Here is a 25,058-nt window from a genome sequence, read left to right as displayed (position 1 = left end):
ATCAGACTCCCGTGGATCAAACTACTACATATAAAAAAGTGTATTTACAACATCAGCTTAACAACAATAAAAATATCTAGAGGGGGTAAAATCATTGCTTTTACAATTCAAACTGGATCCCTGACAAATTTTCTTCCCTGATTTCCTCTGGATCCTCCACTGCTTTGCACCACCCTGCACTTGTTCAACGACTTCACAGATGTTTCTCAAAGCCTTACCTAAACACAAACCAAATTTACCTTTTACAAAGGTATAACCAAGACCAGGACTCTAAATCAAGGCAACCCTGATGAATTTTATATGTGTAAGAAAACACATGTGGAAAGTCTCTTTTCCTTTAAATTACTTTCAGTAAGACTTTCTTAAATGTTGCCTGAATTCACTTCCATAGTACCTACCAATTGATTCAAACCCAAAGAGCTTATTTTCAGGGCTTAACAGAAACAGAAAATCTTCTATTTCTTTAAGGTTAGAATAAAGCTGTAGTGTGTGAATTATTAAAATGTTCCTATCATATATCCCCTTTTTACAGGTATGCAATCTCTTACATTTAAGGTGTTTGTTAAAATTCATCATTTCTCTAAGACTTTCAAAAGATAAGGCCTTTTCCACAATCGTTTGCCCATTTCAACCTCTAGAAAATAATTTACCATTTCCTGCAATTCTTTGTCATTCTTTCAGATATAATTCTGCACTTACTGACCTACAAGTAATGCTTTTTTAGCCATAGGAAGTCAAAATCTAACCATCATATTAAATTCTGCCATATATTTTATACATTAAAGGTATATTCAGTTCCAAAATATAAAGCCAGAACTTCCCATCAAAACTCAAGGAATTAGAATCTCCTAGCCTGTGGCAGCCTAACCCAACAAGAAAGACAAACTTTGGCTCAATGATATCTGAGAGACCAATCTTAGGAGGCTATCTGTTCTAAAAATTTTTTGTCTTAGGGGTCTTTCACATTTTTATGTTATTGAAGAGCCCAAAGAGTTTTGCTTATGAGGATTATTTCTGTTGGTGACTACTGTATTCAAAATTAAAACTGAGAAATTAAGTATTTATTTTTAATTCACTTAATATATCTACTATATATCAATATAAATAACTATAAAATAATTATTTTAAAAATTAAGTGAGAAGAATGGCACTATTCTATATTTTTACAAATTTCTTTCATGTCTGGCTTAATAGAAAATAGCTGGATGGGCGTGGTGGCTCATGCCTGCAATCCCAGTACTCTGGGAGACAGAGGCAGGCGGACCGCTGGGGTGAGTTCAAGACAAGCCTGGGCAACACAGCGAAACCCTGTCTCTACAAAAAATAAAGTTAGTCAGGCATGGTGGCATGCGCCTGCAGTCCCAGCTACAGGGGAGGCTGATGCAGGAAGATAGCTTGAGCTGAGGAGTTTGAGGCTGCAGTGAGCTATGATCATGCCACTGCACTCCAGCCTAGGTGATGGGGAGGGGCAGGGGAGAGAGAAGAAAAAAGAAATTTAAGGCGTTGGAGTCTTATACCTGCTTCTACATTCAATGTGCTGTGATAAGTTATCCTGGTTCAAGTATATGAAGAAAATCTGTACTCATGACTAGATAGAAAATCAGAGCATATTTTAAAAGGTTTTTTAGAAAATTGTGGATAATCTCTTTGGGCACGACATCAAAACCTGACAAGCGATATCTCTTAAAAGTTAACTGCAATGTGAAATATGAAGCCATATCAGTGAACTTTTCATACTTTTTCACATTAAAATCCATCGGTCTCACCTGCATTTTGGATGGGTCTTTTACCCAGCTATGATTTTATAATGTCATGCATCAGTCATTTGGAAAATGCTGGTTCATTAAGTTATGCAGGTCTTCCAATTATTGACATATTTCATTATATATATAATCAAAATAGTCACATTGATTAATATCACTAACTGGTATCATCAAGAAAGTCTTTAAGTACTGTAAAGCTAGTTATCAAACTCAAGGTGGCCAATGCCAATTTTCACAAATTTTAATTTTTGCTTGAAAGCTCAAATTTTATCATTAGTAACCAATATTTACAGTTGCTTTTCTTTGAAGTGACAAGTTCACTTTGTTCCTTTTCAAGGAATATTTTCAAGAAAGTGTTTGCTACATATCCAAGTCTGAATAACCATAGTTTGTCAGTTGTTCTTTCAAGTCAAAAGTATTATATTTAAAAGTCCAGTTCAACTAGTAAGTCAATCACGCAAATTTTTTTCTGTGTAGGACATACTCTATCATGCAGATACCTAAGGGTCAAGTCTGATAAAAATAATTTATACTTAAATACAGTCTTAAGGGAAATAGGATTTTTTCCACCTTAACTATGAGTGCAAAGCAGTGAGAAACACAGACTACTATCAGACAGTTTGGAGCCACTGTTTTGATTCCTAGTAAGATATCAGAAGTACCATTTGTACCATTGTGCAAATGTCAAAAAATAAAAAAAAAAACCATTTTACTATTATTACAAGAACAGTTTTGACCAAAGTGTACAGTAATGGATTAACTGGTCCAAGAAAGGTTTGGCCTTTTCTCAGCCCCTAGGAAGTACCTGTAAGCCCTTGGAATGTCCTGCTTGACAAAGAGTCTTTGTTTACCTGCAAGTCTTGGTCTACACCAGATAGTCTAACAAAATGATTTATGGTGGGGTCTCTAGGCCCCACAGTATCAGCTTGACCTCTAGATGGGATGGAGACTAAGATCAGCCACTGGAGTAGTCAGACCTAACTATGTGACTGACCCCTCAATAAGAACCTTGGACACCAAAGTTCAGGCTGATGTCCCTGGTTGCCAAACTCCATGTGTTTTACCATATATTGTTGGCGGAAGTAAGTACTGTCTGCACCTCTCTCAGGATAGCACAACTGGAACTTTGTGCCTGGAATTCTGCTGGACCCTGCCCTATTACCCAATGCTGATTTTAATCTGTATCATTTTGATGTAATAAACCACACCAGGAGTTTAATTGCTTTGCTGGAGTTCTGTGAGTCCTCCTAACAAATTACTGAATGAGAGTACGCAATCTCCCAAACCACACAAGGTTAGTCACAATCAAACTCTTGAGTAAGTAAAAGCCAATTCCCCACTCAATATGTTTTTCTACACAAGACATTCAGTTTTTCCCAGGGCCAAAAATGGGGGCAGAAGGGGGTAGGGTGTATGCACCGGATCCATGGATCCAAAGTGCACTGCCACATAACTACCAGCCCTTTCTCCAAGCAGCCTGTTTTAGAGCAGGGTTTCTCAGTCTCTGCAATATTGATATTTTGAACCAGATGATTCTTTGTTATGGAGGGATGTCCTGTTCATTGTAGGATGTTTAAAAAGCATCCCTGGCCTCTATCCAATAGATGTCAGTAGTATACTACCTCCTTCCCAGTTGTAACAATCAAAAATGTCTGCAGACATTGCCAAATATCTGCTGAGGAGCAAAATCCCCCTCCCCCCAACATTGAGAATCACTGTTTTTAAGGAAAATCATCTAGGAAGTCTAACTTTGACTTTTTTTCTTTTACAAAATAAAGGAATAAACTTATTTTTAGCTCTATCTTACCACTTTTCCTAAAGTTATTTGATGATGGAAAGCAATTGTACCTTCTGAGTCCTACTTTCAAAAAATACTTTGATAACAGTGGTGAACTCTTCCTTCTAAGGAACTCAGTCAAGTACCCAGTTTCAAGGAGGGGAGAGGAAGCCTCTAATAACGATCCTTCAGTAAGGATACATATGTATCCTTCCGTATCTTATGCACATTATTGCACACCACAGAGAGAAGACAGTGTTTCTCAACCTTGGGAATGCACATAAAAATAACCTGAGGTACTTTTTTAAAAAATATAGGTGCTAGGGTCCCATCTTAAACACGCCTAATCAGAATTCATTATTCATCCGGCTACTGAGTGTCCACTATATGCAAAGCATTGTTATGGGTGATCGGAATACAGCAGTAAATATCAGATCCTGGCAGTAAACGTCATGGTCCTTGCCCTCTAAGAACTCACATCCCAGTAGAGGGAGGCAGACTATAAACATATTAACAGGTAAATTACCTCAGAGTTTCAATTCTAACTTCCATAGGTTCAAAGAAAACACTATGCTAAACTCAAAAAACACAAGCATTTAATGATTTTATGAATAAGAATAAAAACAGCTCCTGTACTCCAAAAAAGCAATGTAGGCAGTAAGTGAAGGTAGTCTAGAAACAAGGTATTCTCCTGCAGAAGTCACTCAAAGAAAAAGAAAATCCATTGACAAGCTAATCATCACAAGGACTCTTTACAGCAAGACTGGACAAGGGGACTTTTTTTTCCCTTTCATTTTACATTTCTAGGAAAAGTCATAATAGTAGCGAAACCCAGAAATAAATGTTCTGCTCATCGATTTTTCATAAAAAGCAAAAATAAAGCCTATTATATATACTTTCTATGGATTAAAAAGTAATAATAAAGTTGTGAGTACCAAATAATTAAAAAAAAAAATCAAACACTTCCCTGTTAATGTCAAAAATACTAAAAAGCACTAGTGATATATACCCAGCCTTCCTTTAAGAATTAAAAACAAAAAAAAAAAAAAGAAAGGTCAGATGTCAGGATGTTTATCTAATCTTTCAATACATACCTTACACAAAGAGCAAGCAATTTATTCATCCTGTAACAATGGTTCTCAAACTGCTGTTTCGCAAACCTCAGAGAGCTCCCATGGTTCCCACTCTACAAACTATAATATTAGCACTCCGTCACAAATCTGTAAATATTTTATGCCTGCAAGGAAGTAGCTACTTGGATATAAACAGCTTTTAATTGCCCAAAAGAATAGAGAAGGAGGAATTACAGAGAAAAAGGCACATCATCTTCCTCTTAGAGGTTGTGGTTTGTTGCTACCATCTCTAAACAAGCATTCAGAACCCAGTCTTTGCAAAGTCCTTTCCTCAAGGCTTAAATCTGATGACAGAATTCTGTATAAAAGCTTCTAATTGTTGCTCCACAGCTATAAGAATAAGGTTCAAGTCCCATAGCTTAGAACACAAGATACTCTAGGAATTGCCCCCTATATACTTCCCTTCCAGCTTCATTTATGCCATCCCTTTCTTAATCCTCACTCAACTAATACCATGTATAAGATCATAAGGCATATGATCCCCAATTAAGAAGATGGGGGGAGCTGGCTAACTCCAGCATGTATTCTCTAGTATGAAAATCAAATACAAAAGGAAGTTTTTCAGGACAAAAGGATGACACCAGATAGTAAATGAAATCCACGTGAAGAAATAAAGAGCACTCGTGAAGGTAATTACAGGTAAAGGAAAAATGCATTAAAGATCATACTAATATAATTTCAACTTTTTTCTTCTCTTGATTTAAAAGGTAGCTGTATAAAACAATTACAAAATTGTATTGTCGGCTGATCATATATAAAGATATAATATGACAATAACAGCATAAAAAAGGGAGAAGGGAATGGAACTACACTACAGGAAGGAAATGACACCAGATGGTAACTCGAATCCACAAGAAGAAATAAAGAATACTGGAAGTGGTAAATATATAGGTTAATATAAAAGACTATAAATATTTTTTCTCCTTTCTTTAAAAGATATACTTTGTATGAAGCAATAATTAAAACACTGTATTACTGGGTTTATTTATTACATAAATGAACATAATATATATGACGGCAACAGCATAAAGGAGAGAAAAATGGAGCTATACTGGAACATTATTAGTACTGATTTGAAGTAGACTGTGATAAATTCAGATGCATACTGTAATTCCTAGAGCAAACACAAAGAAAAAAATTCGCTTCGTAAATAAAAGCAGGAACAAAGACCATATGATTTTCTCAATAGATGCAGAAAAACCATTTGACAAAGTCCAACATACCTTTATGATAAAAACTCTCAACAAAATAGGCATAGACGGCTCATTCCTTAAAATTATCAAGTCCATTTATGACAAACCCACAGCCAATATCATACTGAATGGGGAAAAACTGAAACCATTCCCACTTAGAACCGGAACCAGACAAGGTTGTCCACTATCTGCACTTCTAATGAACATAGTGCTCGAAATCCTCGCTACAGCAATTAGACAAGAGGGGGTATTAAGGGCGTCCAAATGGGGGCACATGAGATTAAACTCTTGCTCGTTGCCAATGATATTATATCTAGAAAACCCCAAGGATTCATCCAAGAGACTCCTAGAATTGAGAAATGAATTCAGTAAAGTCTCAGGATACAAAATCAATACACACAAATCAGAGGCATTCATATACGCCAATAGTAGTCAAGAGAAATTCAAATCAAAAACGTAATACATTTTACAATAGCCTCAAAGAAAATTAAATATCTAGGAATATATTTAATGAAAGATGTGAGAGACATATACAAGGAAAACTACGAAACACTAAGAAAAGAAATTGTAGAAGGTGTAAACAGATGGAAGAATCTACCTTGCTCATGAACTGGTAGAATCAATATCATTAAAATGTCCATACTACCTAAAGTGATCTACAGAATTAAAGCAATCCCTATCAAAGTACCACCATCATTCTTCAAAGACCTAGAAAAAATAATTCTACGTTTTGTATGGAACCAGAAAAGATCTCGTATAGCCAAAGCAATCTTAAGTAAAAAGAAAAAACTGGGAGGTATCAGTCTACCAGGCTTCAAGCTGTAATACAAAGGCCATAATAACTGAAACAGCAAGGTACTGGCGCAAGAACAGAGACATAGACCTTTGGAACAGGACTGAGAATCCAGAGATGAAACCATCTGCATATGGTAATCTAATCTTTGACAAAGCAGACAAAAATATACATTGGGGAAAAGAATCTCTTTTCAATAAATGGTGCTGGGAAAACTGGATAGCTACATGCAGAAGAATGAAACTGGATCCCCACCTCTCACCTCTCACAAAAATCAATTCAAGATGGATGACAGATTTAAACCCAAGGCATGAAACCTTAAGAATTCTACAAGACGACATTGGGAAGACCCTTTCAGACATCGGCCTAGGCAAAGAATTTGTGAAGAAGACCCCCAAAGCAATCACCACAGCAACAAAAATAAATAAATGGGATCTGATCAAATTAAAAAGCTTTTGCACAGCCAAGGAAACTATCATTAGAGCAAATAGACAGCCTACAGAATGGGAGAAAATATTTGCTCTCTACATATCCGATAAAGGGCTGATAACAAGAATTTATCTGGAACTTAAGAAAATCAACAAGAAAAAATTAAACAACCCCATCAATAAATGGGCAAAGGAAATGAACAGAAACTTTTCAAAAGAAGACAGAATAACGGCCAGCAAACATATAAAAAAATGCTCAACATCTCTAATCATTAGAGAAATGCAAATCAAACCACAATGAGATATCACCTAACCCTAGTGAGACTGGCCTCTATCAAAAAATCCTAAAACAACAAATGCTGGTGAGGATGTGAAGAGACAGGAACACTCTTACAATGCTGGTGGGACTGCAAATTAGTGCAACCTCTGTGTTAAAGAATTTGGAGATATCTCAAAGAGCTAAAAATAGAAATACCATTAGATTCAGCAATAGCACTATTAGGCATCTACCTAAAAGAGCAAAAAATATTCTATAATAGACACATCTGCACCTGAATGTTTATGGCAGCACAATTCACTATTGCAAGGATATGGAAACAACCCAAGTGCCCGTCAATTCATGAGTGGATTATTAAAATTTGGTATATGTATACAATGGAATATTAATTACTCAATTATAAGAAATGACAGTGATCTAGCACCTCTTATATTTTCCCGGATTGAACTTGAGCCCATTATCTGAAGTGAGTTATCACAAGATTGGAAGAATGGGCTCCACTTGTACACGCCATCAAATTGGCACTAACTGGTTAACACTATGGTGCTCACACAGCAGTAAGATTCTCCAGGGATTAGGGGGATGCGGGGGTAAACTCACAACTAAAGGACACGGTGAGTGTTGTAGAGGGGAAGGGCATGCCTCTAATCCTCGCTTGGGTGAGGCAAAGACATAAAATGTAACCAAAATGTTTGTACCCTCATAATACCCTGAAATGAAATTTAAAAAAAAAGAAATTAAAAACAGAAAATACAAAAAGTGATAAAATAGGAACAAAAAGACAAGAGATGTATAGAAAGCAAATAGCAAATTAGAGACACAAATCCAACCATTTCAAAAGTAACTAAATTAAATATAAAAGGATTAAACAGTCCATTAAAAAGACAGATTGTTAGACTGGATTTTAAAAAGCAATGTCCAATTACATGCTGTCTATAAGAGACACTTTCGATTCAAAGACACAAATGGGTTGAAATAATGGAAAAAGATACATTACATAAAGAATAACCATAAGAGAACTAGAGTAGCAAGCAATATCCAATTACATGCTGTCCAAAAGAGACACTTTAGATTCAAAGACACGAATAGGTTGAAATGATGGAAAAAGATAAGTACATAAAGAATAACCATAAGAGAACTAGAGTAGCTATACATTATATCTGACAAAATAGACTTTGAATCAAAAAAATGTTACTAGAGACAAAATATTTTAAAATATTAAAATTGATTCAATAGGAAGATATGACAAATATAAACATATGCATTTGACAAAACAGCCCCAAAATAGTGAAAGCAAAAAATGACAGGAATGAAAGGGAAACAGGCAATTTATCAGTAATGGTTAGAGACTTCAATGATCCATCCTCAATAATGAATAAACAAGCAAGCAGGAAATTAGCAAGGATACTGAAGATCTGAACAACACTATTAACCAACTTGACCTAATTGACATCTACAGAAGACTCTACCCAATAGCAAAATACATATTCTTCTTAAGCACACATGAAACATTCTCCAGGATAGACCATATGGCAGGCTACAAAACAAGTCCCAAATTTAAAATAACTAAAATGATACAAAGAATGTTTTTCAATCATAATGTAAGTTAAAAATCAACATCAAAAAGAAATCTGGGAAATCCAAAAATCTTTGAAAATTAAACAAGACATTCCTAAATAACTCATGGGTCAAAGAGGAAATCATAAAGGAATTTAGAATATATTTTGAGCCGAATGAAAATGAAAACAAACATATCAAAACTTACAATATATAGTTCACACAGTGTTTAGAGGAGAAATTTATAGCTGTGCATACCAATATTAAAAAAGTAAATTCTCAAGTAAGCTTCCACCTTAAGAAATTAGACAAAGAAGAACTAAACTCAAAGCAAGCAGAAGGAAAGAAATGAGAAATGAGAGGAGGAATCAATACAACAAAAAAAGAAAAAGTAGAGAAAAATCAAAACCAAAAATTGGTTCTTTGAAAAGACCAAGAAATGACAATCCTTTAGCTAAACAGAAAAAAAACAAGAATGAAGACACAAATTACCAAAATCATGAATGAAAGAGAGGATATCACTACTGACCTCGGAGAAATCAAAAGGATTTTAAGGGAATACTATGGACAGCTTTATGTCAATAAATGTAAACAACTTAGAAAAATATAAACAAATTCCTGGAAAGACATAAATTACTCAAATTGACTCAAGAGGAAATAGAAAATCTGAAGAGACTTATACCAAATAAAGAAACTGAATTAGGTCGGGCACGGTGGCTCACACCTGTAATCCTAGCTCTCTGGGAAATCAAGGTGGGAGGATTGCTTGAGCTCAGGAATTTGAGACCAGCCTGAGCAAGAGTGAGACCCTGTCTCTACGAAAAATAGAAAGAAATTAGCTGGACAACTAAAAACATATAGAAAAAATTAGCCAGGCATGGTGGCACATGCCTGTAGTTCCAGCTACCTGGGAGGCTGAGGCAAGAGGATCGCTTGAGCCCAGGAGTTTGAGGTTGTTGTGAGCTAGGCTGATGCCATGGCACTCTAGCCCAGGCAACAGAGTGAGACTCTGTCTCAAAACAAATAAAATAAAATAAAATAAATTTAAAAAAGAAATTGAATTAGTAATCAAAATTTCCCACAAAGAAAAGCCCCAACCCACAGTTTCACTGGTGAATGTTATCAAACACTAAAGAAACAGTATTAATCCTTGACAAACATCTCTATATTTAGATAGAAATCACTTCCTAATCCATTCTATGAGGCCAACATTACTCTTATACCAAAGCCAAACAAAGACATCACAAGATCAGAGATATAAAAATCCTCAACAAAGTATCAGCTAAGTAAATCCAGCAACATACAATAGGAATCATACAGTTTGGCTATTCTTAAGATATTAAGCATTTACTGTATGACTCTGCAATTCCACTCTTAGGACTCTTCACAAGAGAAATTAAAACACATGTCTACACAAAGACTTGTATGTGAATATTCATAGCAGAATTATTCATAATTCTTAAAAATGTTTCAGAAACAATGCAAATTTTCATCACCTGCTGAATGGACCAACAATATTGGTATATCCATACAATGGAATACTATTCAGCAATGAAAAATGAACACGTTATAACATGAATAAACCTGAACTTTTACAGGACATGAAAAAAGGACAGAAGATCACATATGATTCTATTTATATGAAATGTCCAGAGAAAGTAGACAAACCACTAATCAACGGTGGCCTGGGGCTGGAGGTGGAACCAGGAGTGACTGCAAAATAGGCACAAGGCAACTTTGTGAGATAATGGAAATGTTCTAAACCTGGATTGTAATGATGGGTGCAAAATTCTTTAAAGTTACTAAAAATAACTGAATTGTACCCTTAAGACAGGTGAATTTTACAGTATGTAAATTATACCTAAGTAAATTTAAACAAACAAAAAAGCCACTGGTGTAACCAATCATCAGCTTCCTTAATCCAACTTGGAAGGCTGATCAGCTATCCAGGATCTTAGTTGTAGACAACAGAACAGAAAATGAGTGAAGTGTAGCTGTAGAGAACTAAATTGGGTAAAAGGAAAGATTGTCTGAAAGGCTGGTTAGGCACATAAGAATGTGGAACCAATGAAAACTATATAAGCTCAGCACATTTTAGAATCAATGTGGCTCAGAGAGAAGGTTACCTGAAAAGTGGGTCAGATTTCTGTTTCCAAGGTTAATAATAAAAAATATATATGAACAAAAAATCTTCGCTTTTTGGAACATTGCATGTATCTGAACTTGACATATGACAATGGAAAGGAAAATGGGGGTTTTTGCTAATCTAATCAAATAAATTCAACTCAAACTACTTTGATTTACTGCTTTATACTGACAGACACAAGCTTTTAAAAATTATATTGCAATATATGACACTCAAACAGAAACAAGCTTTGTTAAGGTTAAATTCTGTAATGCGTGTTGCTTACCTGGTTTTGACCAATCTGAGTATTAGAATCTTACCTAATAGGTAGTGTCCATTCAGACACCAATATATTAATATAACAATATGTAGGGGCAGGAGGAGAAGTGCAAGAAAATGAATAAAATGAAAATAAGAGATAAATAATACATCTAAATTTCAGATAAGGATAGGATTAGGAGTACAGTTTGAGCCAAAAATAAGAAAAAAAAAGAGGCAGAAAACAAAGTGTAGAAATAAATAATCTGTAGCAAGGAAGGAGATCAATAAGAAAGTTTACATGAGTAGGTTACACTTCTCTTTTCTTAGTAAATTAGGGAGTGGGGACTAAAGAATGGGCAAGTTGCAAGACACAGAGAAGACTGAGATGAAGGGGAGGAAATTAAAGGTACGTATAAGTCAGGAGTTAAGGCTCAAGAGGTTGGGCTAAAAGGACTATAAAAGAAGGGAGGATGAGGTAGAAAAGCAGAAATGAAAGCTGAAAGATGGGTAGAAGTGGGGTGATAGTTAAAGGGAAAGGGGATGGGTGTTGAAAAGAACAAACTAAAGAATAAAGCTATAGAATGGCTGATATGAAGGGTTGCTAAAGAGTGAGCTAGGAGACCCCCAAATAGGCCAGAGGGAAGTGAGAATGAAGCAGACATGGGATAACCATGCCTACCACCTATCCTCTTGAGTCTGAACTGGGAACAAGGAAGTGTCAACCAATATGTGGTAAAGTTCAGACTTACTGTAGGTGAAGAAGTGGGAGAACCAACAATAAAAGCAGCTGTGGTCAGAAAAAAGAAACCTCAAGTTCAAAACTATGGCTCCTAGGAGCTAAGGGAACAAGAAGATGAACAGGTAAGTTCATTTGACCCTATAACAGAATCTGGAAGGCTGGGAAGGTGCAACATTATTAGTAAGGAGAAGAAAATATAGACAGATTGATTAGTGACATTTAAAAAGCAATACTTCAATAGCTAAAACATAGGAAGTTCTGAAACTAATAATATACAAAGATATGCAAAATAATATCTGTACTGATCATCTATAATAGGGAGTCAGTACATTTAAATTTAAGTGAAGGGGATATATAGAAATTCAGTTTTATGACAAAAGATAAGCTGAACGAGAATTTGTTTTATTAAGGGACTTTTTAAAATAATTTGATAAATTTCTTAATAGCAAAGTTGCTCATTGTTAAGTTAGTAGATTGTTACTTACCATATACACAATCTTCTAGAACATTTGTACAGTACATTTATACCATATTTCATTTCTCCTCTTGAGTTGCTTCTCAATTGGAAAATACTCCAACCGGGTTTCCTCTCACTGTCCTTTCTACAGCATCAAAGGATGTCTGAAAGGTTACAGCTCCTTGGCCTTATCTATTGAAGTCTCTTAATTCACGTATCTCTATTTGAATCACTCAGGCTCTCACAGACATGCTAGCTTCTAACTACCTGCCCATACCTTGGATTAGGCTACTTATTGGATCTACTTGACTAATATCACACTTGCTATTCTGATGTATTCAACTGGTTCCAATTTCGCTGCTCACCCTGATGCTGAAGGTTGCTTATATTTCCCTTAAAAGCCAGCTGTTAATAACCCTCAAGTCCAACTAACTCTAAGAACATACCTATTTCTCCAAGATGTGGTTGTCATCTGCCTTGCTATTTATAGTTCTCCCAGAAACACTCCTCACTCTGGGCATGATCCAGTCTGACACTCTGGAACTACACACTGTCTAACATATAATCTTTCAAAAAACAAGGAAACTCCTCAGCATTCAGAGAGCTATCCAATATAGAAGGTTATTATTTACCCATTTACACACACACACACACACACACACACGCACACACAATATCTTTCAAAGTCTTGTTTGAATTATCTGATTTTACCCTAATTTATACCGATAAGAGTACAATACTAAAGACAGTAAGTCCCTTCTGACTTTCACCACTTCTAATCCAAAATTTCCCTGAAAAGAGGGAAAGAGGAAATGCAATTAATAAGATATTTCATTTTTAAAAAACTTTAGTTAACCGCAGGAAAAATTTAACAATATAATTTGCATCAAGACTAAGATTTGTAGTTCTAAATAAAGTACATTTTGATTCTCTCTTAATGGCAGAGATTTAAAAAAGCACACACTCAAACAAAATACCTCATGTAACACAAATCTACTAAAAATATACTTGTAGTTTTGGCTTCTCTAAAAGTATATTTAGCCAGATGTGATGGCTCACACCTGTAGTCCCAGCACTTTGGGAGGTTGAGGCAGGAGGATCACTTGAGCCCAGGAGTCTGAGATCAGCCTGGGCAACAAAGCGAGACCCTGTCTCTACAAAAAAATTAAAAAATTAGCCAAGCGTGGTGGCATGCACTTGTAGTTGTAGCTACTCAGGAGGCTGAGGCAGGAGGATCACTTGAGCTCAGGAGTTCGAAGTTGTAGTGACCTATGCTAGTGCCACTGCACTCCAGCCTGGGTGACAGAGTAAGATCCTGTTTCTAAAAAATGAAAACAAAAATAAAAAAGATGTTTTATACAGGCTACATATGCCTCCCATCTACCATTGATGAGAAAGAACAACAGTACACAAGAAGAATGTGGGTAAATAAAACCCCATTAAAATAAACTTCAAGAAGGGAATGCCCAAATTCATCCTCGGGTTCAATTAGCCACTTCTCCCTTGATGCTTCTAAAGCACAGGTAAAATAATTCCATCTTATCCCGTTCTAGGAGGCAGAGACCTGTTTTATATATATAGATGTAACCCTAGTATCAAGGACCAGCAGGTAGTAAATATGCCAATATTTGTTATGTAATAAAATAGCCAAGATGTTAATTACAACCATTCCCATTCAAATTATTAGAAAGAAAACAAAATATACAAGGTCTGGAAGTCAACAGCTGGAGACTTACCATAAAAATGAGTTTAAAAATATAAATAGTATAAACCAGGGGCAGTGGTTCCCAAATTCTGATCATTGTATAATGGAACTGCACTGATTAACAGTGGTTATTGTAATAGGTAAATCCCAAAACAACAGTTTATTTTTATTTCAGGCTTACATGAAGTCCAAGAAATCCATATTAATGATCAACTGGGATAATGAGGAGGCCAGAGACAACCCAGGCTGACAGAAGTTCAGCTCTCTTTGGTCTCCCATTTCCAGAGTTGTTCTGGCAAACACCACCTAACCAGCAGGTGGGGAAGATTGAGGATCTTTCAAGGGAGGTTTGTATTTGCCAAAGCTGAAGTAATACTCAACTCCTGCTTAATACCTTATGGCCAGATTTCAATGATATGGCTGTCCCCAAATGAGGGGCTAGTAAATGTGAGTTGGGTCCTGGGAGAAAAGGAAACAAGCTTTGTGAAGAGTAAGCTGATCTTTACCACAAGAGGTTTTAAAACACAGATTCAGGGGCATTACCCTAGGTGATCCTCATTCAGCAGGTCTAATGGGACCCCAAGAATCTTTATTTAAGCTTGCCAAGTGATTCTGACATACACTCAAGTTCGGAGATAGTGGCTTAGAAAGTAAAGAGCTTGGGGCAAATAGGAAAAACAATTCCATGGAAAAGTTTAAAACAATATACTAGGTAAAAAGAAAACTATAAGGTGATGAAAAAATTGAGGCTTCATGCCTAAGAGAATACAGGTGCAACTTGGAAAATTCATCCCTGCTTTTGGCCTGTGATAGCAGTCACTCATGGCTTTCCTCCTAACTCTAGTAGCTTCTTCTCAGGCTTTTTTTCCTCCACTTATTCCATATTCTCCATTATACCCTGCTTGTCTATGAGCTTTTATCATTCTTTGAGTGACATCATTTGCTTTAATTGCCACCTAAAAGCACTTTTCTTTGAGCCCAGCTTCACATTTAACTGCCTACTATAACAACTCTTCTCCATTTAGATGTCCCACTAGGACCTCAATATATCTGAAACTGAATTCATCTCACCTTTAAACCAGCTCTTCTTCTAGCATGTTCTATCTACTTAGACCCTCTAGTCAAAACCCTAGGAGTCATTAAAGATTCATTCTTCTCCTTCAGCCCCTATAATCCAGTTAGCAAGTTCTAACAATTTTACCTCCTAAATATCTCTGAAATTCATCCCCTTTGCCAGTCTTAGGTCAAACCCTCTCTTTTCAAATGCATAGAACTTCCCACCAGTTCCCCTGCCTGCAGCTTCACCCTCAACACCAATCTACATTCTACACTATCTTCCCGAATTCATTCAAAATACAAATTTGGCACTGATTCCCTGCTTTGGATCTTTCAGTGGCTCATCGGTGCTTTCAGAATAAAGTTCCAACTCCTTAAAATTCAGCACACAGGATCTTCGTGATCTGGGTCCTCTCTCCAACAGGGTCATCTCTTGACGCTCCAAGCTCCCGTGTTGCCACTATATTTACTTCCTGACAGTTCTCCAAACACATTCTTTCATCCTTTGGAGTCTGATATAGCACTTGATGCACAATAAAATCAGAGTCACTCAAATGAATGTATAAACAGTTATGCTGAATTTGGGATGACACACATGTAGCTAACTGGAAGTATTAAACAGACTAATGTCAGAGAGATTTGAGTTTAGGTAAAAACCCAAAACCTGAGCCACAGATTTGGGAATCACCATTAAAGAAATAATATTGTGGAAATCTTGAGAATGAAGCAGCTCTGACAATAATATGATCTTTGGCTGAAACCAGGGATTTTTCCTCCTAAACTTCTATTATACTCAAATAGCTACACTGCCCAAGATGAGGACTAGTATTTAATATCCATGTTTAAGAAGCTAACAATCAAAAACTAGGAAAAGAAGGAAATTTCCTCAACCTGATAAAAGCCTATGAAAAAAATCATAGCTACATCATATTTAATGATGAAAGACAGAAGATCACAAACAAGACAAAGATGTCCACTCTTACCACTTCTACTCAACATCATATTAATACTGTAGGTTCTAGTCAGGGCAAATAAGCAAGGGAAATAAAAAGCATCTGGATTGGAAAGAACAAAAAAATTATCTCAAGTCACAAATATAATCTGTATATAGAAAAACCTCAGGAATCCACTAAAAAACTATTAGTACTAATAAACAAGCTCAACAAAGTTGCAGGGTATAAGGGCAATATACAGAACCAACTGTATTTCTACATATTAGCAATAAACAATCCGAAAATGAAATTAAGAAAAAACATCCATGTACAATAGCATTTTAAAAAATAGCAATTAATTTAACAAAAGAAGTCCAAAATTTGTACTCTGGAAACTACAAGCTATCACTAAAAGAAAAATATTACCTAAAAAAAATCTTAATAAAGGGAAAGCATCCCATGTTTATGGACTGAAAGACTTAATATTGTTAAGATGGCAACATTTCCCAAACTGATCTGCAAATTCAATGCAACACCTACCAAAATCTTAACTGTCTTTTTGGCAGAAATTGACAAGTGGACGCTATAATTAATATGGAAATGCAAGTGATCCATAAAAGCCAAAATCTTGAAAAACAAGAACAAAGTAGGAGGACTCACACTTCCCAATTTTAAGCTTACTACAAAGTTACAGTAATCAAGATAGTGTGGTGCCTGGCACAGAGACAGACATACGGACCAATGGAATAGAACTGAGGGTCCAGAAATAACCTCAGATTTATAGCCAACTGATTTGTGATAAGGATGCCAAGACAATTTAATGGGGGAAAGAATAGTCTTTTCAACACATGGTACTGAGACACCAAGATTTCCACAAGCAAAATAAATGAAGTTGAACTCCTACCTTATAGCATATATAAAACTTAACTCAAAATGCATCACTGACCTAAACGTAAGAGCTAAAAACTATAAAAATCTTTTTATTAGTTCCCTAGGGCTACCATAACAAATGAGTACAAATTCTGTGGCTTAAAACCACAGAAATTTATTCTCTCACAATTGTGGATGGTAGAAGTCTGAAATCAAGGTGTCCTTCTGAACATTCTAGGAGAAAATCCTTCCTTGCCTCTTCCAGGATGTGGTGGCTCCATGCATTCCTTGGCTTGGAACTGCATGCATGACTCCAATCTCTGCCTTCATCTTCACATGGCCTTCTCCCCTACATGTCTGTGTCTATCCTCTCCTTTTCTGTTTCTCTTATTGGGATACTCGCCATTTGGATTTAGGGCCCACTTTAAGCCAGGATGATCTCAAGATCCTTACCTTAATTGCATCTGTAAAGACCCTTTTTCCAAATAAGGTCACATTCGCAGGTTCCAGTGGATAGGACTTGGTCATATTTTTGGAGGGCCTACTATTCAAACCATTACATTCTTAGGAGAAAACACAGAAGCTTCTTAACTTTGGATTAGGAAAGGATTTCTTAGATATAACAGCAGAAGCACATGCAATCAAGGAAAAAAATATGTAAACTAAACTTCAACAAATTAAAAACTGTCATGTTTTAAAGAATACTATCATGAAAGTAGGAAGACGACCTACAGAATGGGAGAAATTCTTGCAAATCTCATATTTGATAAGGGACTTGTATCTAAAATATATAAAGAATTCCTACAACTCAATAATTGCGATACTGTTAAACATGTATTTGGTCTCCTCCCATTTCCTGATATACAGCTCCTAAAACCCTTGGAATCTCCTAAATGATAAGATTATCTTTTGCATGCTAATGAGCTATCTCCCAACCCCTAGACAGCTTCAAGATGGGGACTCATCACCTGAAGGACCAACGCATGATTAGAGGGTTGGTACTTCCAAACTTACCTCCCAGCCTCTAGGGAAGAGGAGGAACTGAAGGTTAAGTTGATCACCAATAACCAATGATTTAATCAATCGCATCTATATAATGAAACTTTCATAAAAACCCAAAGGCCTGGGTTCAGGGGCCTTCCAGGGCTGAATGTACGGAGGTTCCTGGAGGATGGTGTGCCCAGAGGGGAGGGAAGCTCCTGCCTCTTCTTCCATACTTCACCTTATGCATCTCTTTCCATCTAGCTATTCATCTGTATCCTTTCGCAATATCCTCTATAATGAGTAAACATAAACCACTGCTCTGAATTCTGTGAGCCGCTCTACCACATTAATCAAATCCAAGGATAGGGTAGTGGGAACCCCAATTTATAGCTAGTCATCAGAAGCACAGGTAAAACAGCCTGGGGCTTGCAACTAGCACAGGGGTGGGGAACCTGTAGCCTTAAGGCCACATGTGGCCTTCTAGGTCCTTAAGTGTGGCCTTTTGACCAAATCCAAATTTTACAGAACAAATCCTTTTATTTTTATGACTATACTTTTGTTTGTCTTTTATATTTTTATTTTATTTTATTTTTTTTGAGACAGAGTCTCACTGTGTTGCCCGGGCTAGAGTGTCGTGGCGTCATCCTAGCTCACAGCAACCTCAAACTCCTGGGCTCAAGCAATCCTTCTGCCTCAGCCTCCCGAGTAGCTGGGACTACAAGCATGCGCCACCATGCCCGGTTAATTTTTTCTATATATTTTTAGTTGTCCGATTAATTTCTTTCTATTTTTAGTAGAGGCGGGGTCTCGCTCTTGCTCACGCTGGTTTCGAACTCCTGAGCTCAAACAATCCGCCCGCCTCGGCCTCCCAGAGAGCTAGGATTACAGGCGTGAGCCACCGTGCCCGGCCTATTTTATTTTTTAAATGAATGTATTTAAAATACCAAAGAATAAAATAAGTTTCAACAAAATAATCCTCCCAGATTGACCAGCACAATTAGAAGATTAGGAAACCATAAGGACTAAACTGATGGCTGCTATAATCATGATTTAGTTCTAACTTCCCCCACCTGACTAGCACCACTACTGCACGAGGCTGGTTGGTGAGAGTTTACTGGGGTCGAGTACACCAGTCTGTTCAGCTTTTGACAACAGTGCACTGTGTTTCTGTTTGAAGGGGAATTTGTGAACAGTTGCACAGCTTGACGGTATTTTTTAATTCTGTCTCCTTAACAGCCCATCCTTGTCAAAGACAACCAAGAGATCGCTGAAGGAAGAAAACAGATTTTTTAATGAGGATTGGGAATTGCAGTATTATCTTGTTTCTGCTAAAGATAAGATGAATTGCTTGCTTTGTGATATTGCAGTATCAACATTAAAGAAAGTCAATGCTCATCAGCATTATAACACTATCAAGGAACACAAACATTCTAAATTAGAGGGAGTGGTGCAAAAGGTTGTACTGCAGAAATTAAAAGATGAAAAGCAAAGACAATTCTTTCAAACAGCAATAAGACCTAGAAATAATGTCACTGAAGCAAGTTACAAAGTAGCTTATATACTTGGGGGAAAAAAGGGAAGCCATTCAATGATGTAGAAATTGTGAAAAAATTCACGATCAAAGTTGTAAGATGCTTAGACCCTGGTAACGTTTCAAAGTACAAACAACTGCCTCCTTCAAGGAGAACCATAACTGATCAACAGCATGAATTAGGCTTCCACTTAACAGAACAACTTCGTGCAATACTTCAAAAGGAAAATATACATCATTCAATTGCTTTGGATGAATCAACTGATACTAACTTGGTGCAGATTTTATACTTCATTCAGGTTGTAACAGAAGATTTTCTTTGCTACAAAGAGTTACTCAGTTTGGGCACTCTTATAAACAGAACACGGGAAATAGATACCTTCAACAACTTTCAAGATAAATGTCATGAATTTGAACTGAATGTGATAAATTTAGTGAGTGTATGTACAGATGGTGTACCTTCCATGACAGGAAAATATGAAGGGTTTATTGCACAGATTAAAAAAGTACTAATATTAACAATACAGATGCTCTCATTTCTTTTCATTGTATCTTGCACCAGCAAAATCTCTGTGCTAAAGCTACTATTTTAAGTGACACTTTGCAACAAGTTATAAGTATTGTTAACTATACTCCTGCAAATGCAACATTGCATTATTGTTTAGTAGCATGCTAAAATTGAACTATGAGGTATTCAGTGTGGATTTGCCTTATCATTCCAAAGTGAGTTGGCTATTGCAGGTAGATGACATTTTAAAGTCATTGTTCGATGCTAAGACAGATCCAATTGAAATACGGAAAAATGCAGAATACCCAAACCTTTGGCAATATGCCCCAAAAAATGCTTTCTTGCTATTCAATCACTTATTGCTGTGAATCTACATTTTCCTACCTAACCCAAATCAAGATGTCCTTAAGGTCACAAATGACTGATACCCATCTAGAGGATCAATTGAAATTGTGGACCTCCATGCTACAACCAAATATTCAAATACTTTCCAACAAAAAGCACACATAACAAAGTCATTAAAAGGTTACTTTTAAAATTAACATAGTTTTCATTTTTTGAAATTAAGTACATAGTAGTTAGATTTTTACAAAATAATGTACATTTTTAAGTATATCTAATTGAAGTTTCTTGAATATGGCCTTATTTGATTACAGCTATTTAATAAATTAATGCGGACTTCCGACATGCGCTAAGTGAATGAAGTCAGACACAAAAGGCCTTATATTTTATGATTCCATTTATAAGAAATATCCAGAATAAGTAAATTCATAGAAACAGAAAGTAGATTAGTGGTTGCCAAGATCTGGGGGGAGGGGAAATAAGAAAGTGACTGCTAATAGATAAGAGGTTTGTTTTTGTAGTAATGAAAATATTCTGGAATTAGATGGTGATAATGGTTGCACAGCTCTGTGAATACACTAAAAACCACTGAATTGTACCCTTTAGGAGGTTGAATTTTATGTAAATGTTGCCTCAATTTTTTAAAGTATATGACCACTTGGCTATTTTATCTCAAAGAATACTTTTTAATGGAAATCTTATTTTGTAGTTTGTTTCTGCAAACTGATCTAAAACAGCAGTTACAAACTGGTTCCTTACTAGCCCCTTTTTTAAAACCTCAGTATTAGCTGGATGTGGTAGCTCACACCTGTAATCCCAGCGCTTTGGGAGGCGGAAGGAGGAGGATTGCTTGAGTTCAGGAGTTTGAGACCAGCCTAGGTAATGCAGTGAAAACCTGTCTCTACAAAAACTCTTAAAAATTAGCTGGGTATTGTGGCATGTGCCTGTAGTCCCAGCTACTTGAGAGGCTGAGGCGAGAGGATCACGTAAGTCTAGGAAGTCAAGGTTACAGTGAACTATGATTGTACCATCACACCCCAGCCTGGGCCAAAGTGAGATCCTGTCTCTAAAAAAAAAAAGAATAAATAATAAAACCCCAGCGTTAATTGTTGTCAACAGTAGTTACCGACTTGCAAACATTTACAAATACCTATAGAGAGATGTTGCATAACCATCTGGATTTCTGACTTTCTAAAAATATCAAACACACTCGTTTCTAAAACTACTAGGCACACCTGCACTGCAACAATGGCCTGGAGCTGAGCAGCAACTAACATACCTGATCCTATTTGCCATGATTTCTACCCTTCCTTATTGTCTTCTAAACACTGAAGCCAAGTGTCAGTTGCCATTTAGCTTTCTGGTTGTGAGTTTGTGATCCCTAATCTAAATAAAGACCTTCTTCCTTTCTTATTAGGATGTACTGCTGATAAATTAAAATGTAATCATTATGTATCATTACATTTTTACTAACTGTAAAAACAAAAATGACAGTGATACCTGTTTTTAAAAAAAAACCCTGCCATTGTTACGAATTCATGCTGCATAAACTAAAGTGAAATAATTCAGGAAAAAACCCCTCAAGTTATTGGCTGGATTTGAGAACAAATTGTTCTATTTATTGATCAATGATTTTATATTTAAGCCATCTAGAACTTTCCTGATGTTTAAATACGCAAAGAAAAACAACTCCTTCTCATTTATAGCGTCTATGTATTAAACTGTAGTTTGCAAAGCTAGAAGAAAACAAAATACAAGGTAAATACGGAAATAGACATTGAAAAATAAGAGTCTACTACTTCCTATCTCAAGTGTATATAAGGCTTTTCAGCTAAAAGCTATGTCAAGTACCTCAAGATTTAAAATTCTGTGTACTTTTCCAGATCTTCTCCTTTACTCCAAATAAAGTAATTCATCTAGTTGAACTGCTTTTCCTGTAGATGGAAAAGGTTAAGTGTATTTGCATTCCATTTCATTTTTACCATCACTTCTAATGGCAAATAAAACATCAACATATAAGATGCCTTCTAAAAACAGCTATTCCCTTTAAACTAGGCAAAACCAAACTCATTGCTCACTCTTCCAAAAAACAGACCAGGTGGGCCAATTACTTAGCAGTTTAGAGGTAAACCTCAATGTTCTTTTTCCTCCTCTGAGCCATGCCTTTTCATTAACTTGTCCAAGTATCTTTACAAGTGACATTTTTAAAGCTCAGTATTACCAGAGTATTAATGGATATTATATAAAACTGGAGTAGCATCACAATTGCTTCATAATTTCAATTCCTAAATATATCAATGCAAAGGTGCAACTGGATTTAATGTCCAACTGAAAACAATCCTGTTTCTGTTTAAACCTTATGGTGAATGAAACAGGATGCTATCCTAAAAGTTCACCAAATTCCTTATGCACAGTAATATAAATCACAAAAATAACTTTTTCAAAAATGTAGGACTAGAAACAAAAGAAAACAAGCAATCATTACCTCAACCATTAATAATGGAAGGAGATTGGTAAAGATTAGTGGAAAACCTAGATCTTGAGTTTCACACCATTAAGAGCATAACATACTCTGGGAGGCTGAGGCAGGCAGATTGTTCTGAGCTCAGGAGTTCGAGACCAGCCTGAGCAAGAGCGAGACCTCGTCTCTACTAAAAATAGAAAGAAATTGGCCAAACAACTAAAAATAGAAAAAAAATTAGCCCGGCATGGTGGCGGGTGCCTGTAGTCCCAGCTACCTGGGAGGCTGAGGCAGGAGGATCGCTTGAGGCCAGGAATTTGAGGTTGCTGTGAGCTAGGCTGATGCCACTGCACTCACCCCAGGCAAGAGAGTGAGACTCTGTCTCCAAAAAAAAAAAAAAGAGTATAACATACATTAATAGTACAGGGATTAACAGGATATGGGTTATGCTTTAACTATGCTTTACCTGTTATTCCTTAACACTGCTGTCTCACTAGAACTTTTTGAAATGACATGTTCTAATATCTGTCCTATTGAATAAAATAGCCAATAGCTACACGTGGCTACTGAACACTTGACATGTGGTTAACAAAACTAAGGAACTAAGTTGAATTGTAATTAAATTTAAATTGCCACATGTGGCTAGTGGCTATTGACAGCACACTTCTATAATTTCAAATACAAGGTATAAACTCGAGTGAATAGTTTTTGAAAGTATCATGCCCCGATATTAACGCCAGCTAAAACCCTGATACCAAAAGATACACAAGGTCAACGATCAGCCTAAACATAAAATTCACTTATGAAATGAAAATTTATAATATTAGATTCAGAATTTAAGGTACAATATTTACCAAGAGATAATATAAAACGTATGTCTCAAGTTTTTCCCCATTGTTTTTGCAAAAGGGGTACTCACTTTCAGAAACTCAGTTTCCGAAAGCATGCAAGTTACTTTCCCTTCGAATCTGTTTAATATCTTCTGTTCAGAAAAACAAATGGCAAAAATAAGTTTTCTGTACTAATAATTTCCTCGCGACTTAGTAATTTTCACACGTTAATTTTCCTTTTCCTTAAAAGACAGAAAAAAATGGAAGCTTCTGTGCCTCCTGAAAGCCTTATTACCTATCTACCCTGTTTTCAGATGTACGAATCATTCAAATATAGCTGCGATTTTGTTCCTATATACAAACTATTTTTTCATTCCCATAGTGTCACAAGTCTTTTTGGCACTTTGTATTTTTTAACCAGTTCTTTTTAAGTCAAGAAAACTAACTAAGATGGTGCACAAAATGTCACACGAAAACAAGTCTGGGAACTTGCACATTGAGTAACTAGTCCCCAAGCAAAATCAACTGCCTTTAACCCGGAGAGAGTGTGCCTCGAACAATCCAGCAAAGCAAACAGAAAAGCAAGGTCGTGACCCTAGGTCACGGCCGCCAGCACCGCTCCCGCCCGGCAGCGGGAAGCCACCTGTTAGGCCAAAGCCTCACCTGGCAGGAAAGAGGAGGCGCCTACCCAGCAGCTTGCCGGACGCGAGGGCGGCTAGCTTGGAACCCGCCCCTCTCGTTGCGGCGGCTAGACCCCCGACGGCACGTGGGCTTCACCCGGGCCCCGGCTGCTCTGACAGGCCGGTCGCCCACGGCCCCCGGCCCGTCGCCTCGACCCGGGGGGCAGGACCCCCGCTTCCCTCGCACACGCCCCGCCGAGCTGGCGCTCAGGCGGCCCACACTGCTGTCCGCCCTGCTTCCCTTTCTCCCCCGGCTGCGCGATCCCGCCCTGCAGCCCCTCACCTACCTGGTCGCGGAGTTTGAGGAACGCCATGGCGGTCGCCTCCGCGCCCACTCCAGCCTGCGCCGCCGCCCGGCCCACCGTTCCCGCCCCAGTAGCCTTGGCCGCTGCCTGGGGCCGGCCGGTCGGCGGCCGGCTGCACTGAGAAGACCGCGGGCAGGGGGCGGCGCCGCCTCCCTGGCCGCCCGCCGCCGCCGAGAGGTGAGGAGCCCGGCCGGTCCCGCCTCCTCCTCTGAGGACTCCCCGCCCTTTTCCTTCCTTTCTTTCTCTCTCCCTCGGCTGCCTCCCCACGCAACCCCCGCCGCCGCCGCTGCTGCCGCCTCCTCACGCCCCCTTCCCGAAATACCCTGGCAGCCCCCGCGGCCGCGCCGTTCC

At 37.4% G+C, this 25,058-nt stretch overlaps 1 protein-coding gene across 1 annotated transcript in view; it reads right to left on the bottom strand.

Moving 5' to 3' along the window:
• Positions 1–24,829, bottom strand: part of ANKRD28 (ankyrin repeat domain 28) — a 204,467-nt gene extending 179,638 nt beyond the window's left edge. Inside the window, exon 1 of the mRNA XM_012664118.1 lies at positions 24,690–24,829. Within this exon, the coding sequence (XP_012519572.1) occupies positions 24,690–24,716 (27 nt within the window). The 5' untranslated portion in view covers positions 24,717–24,829. The remainder of the gene's footprint in view (positions 1–24,689) is intronic.
• Positions 24,830–25,058: the final 229 nt, after the last annotated feature.

Source organism: Propithecus coquereli, unplaced genomic scaffold (assembly GCF_000956105.1).
Source record: "Propithecus coquereli isolate 6110/MARCELLA unplaced genomic scaffold, Pcoq_1.0 Scaffold12, whole genome shotgun sequence".
NCBI lineage: Eukaryota > Metazoa > Chordata > Mammalia > Primates > Indriidae > Propithecus > Propithecus coquereli.
This window is presented reverse-complemented; position numbering and strand designations above follow the sequence as displayed.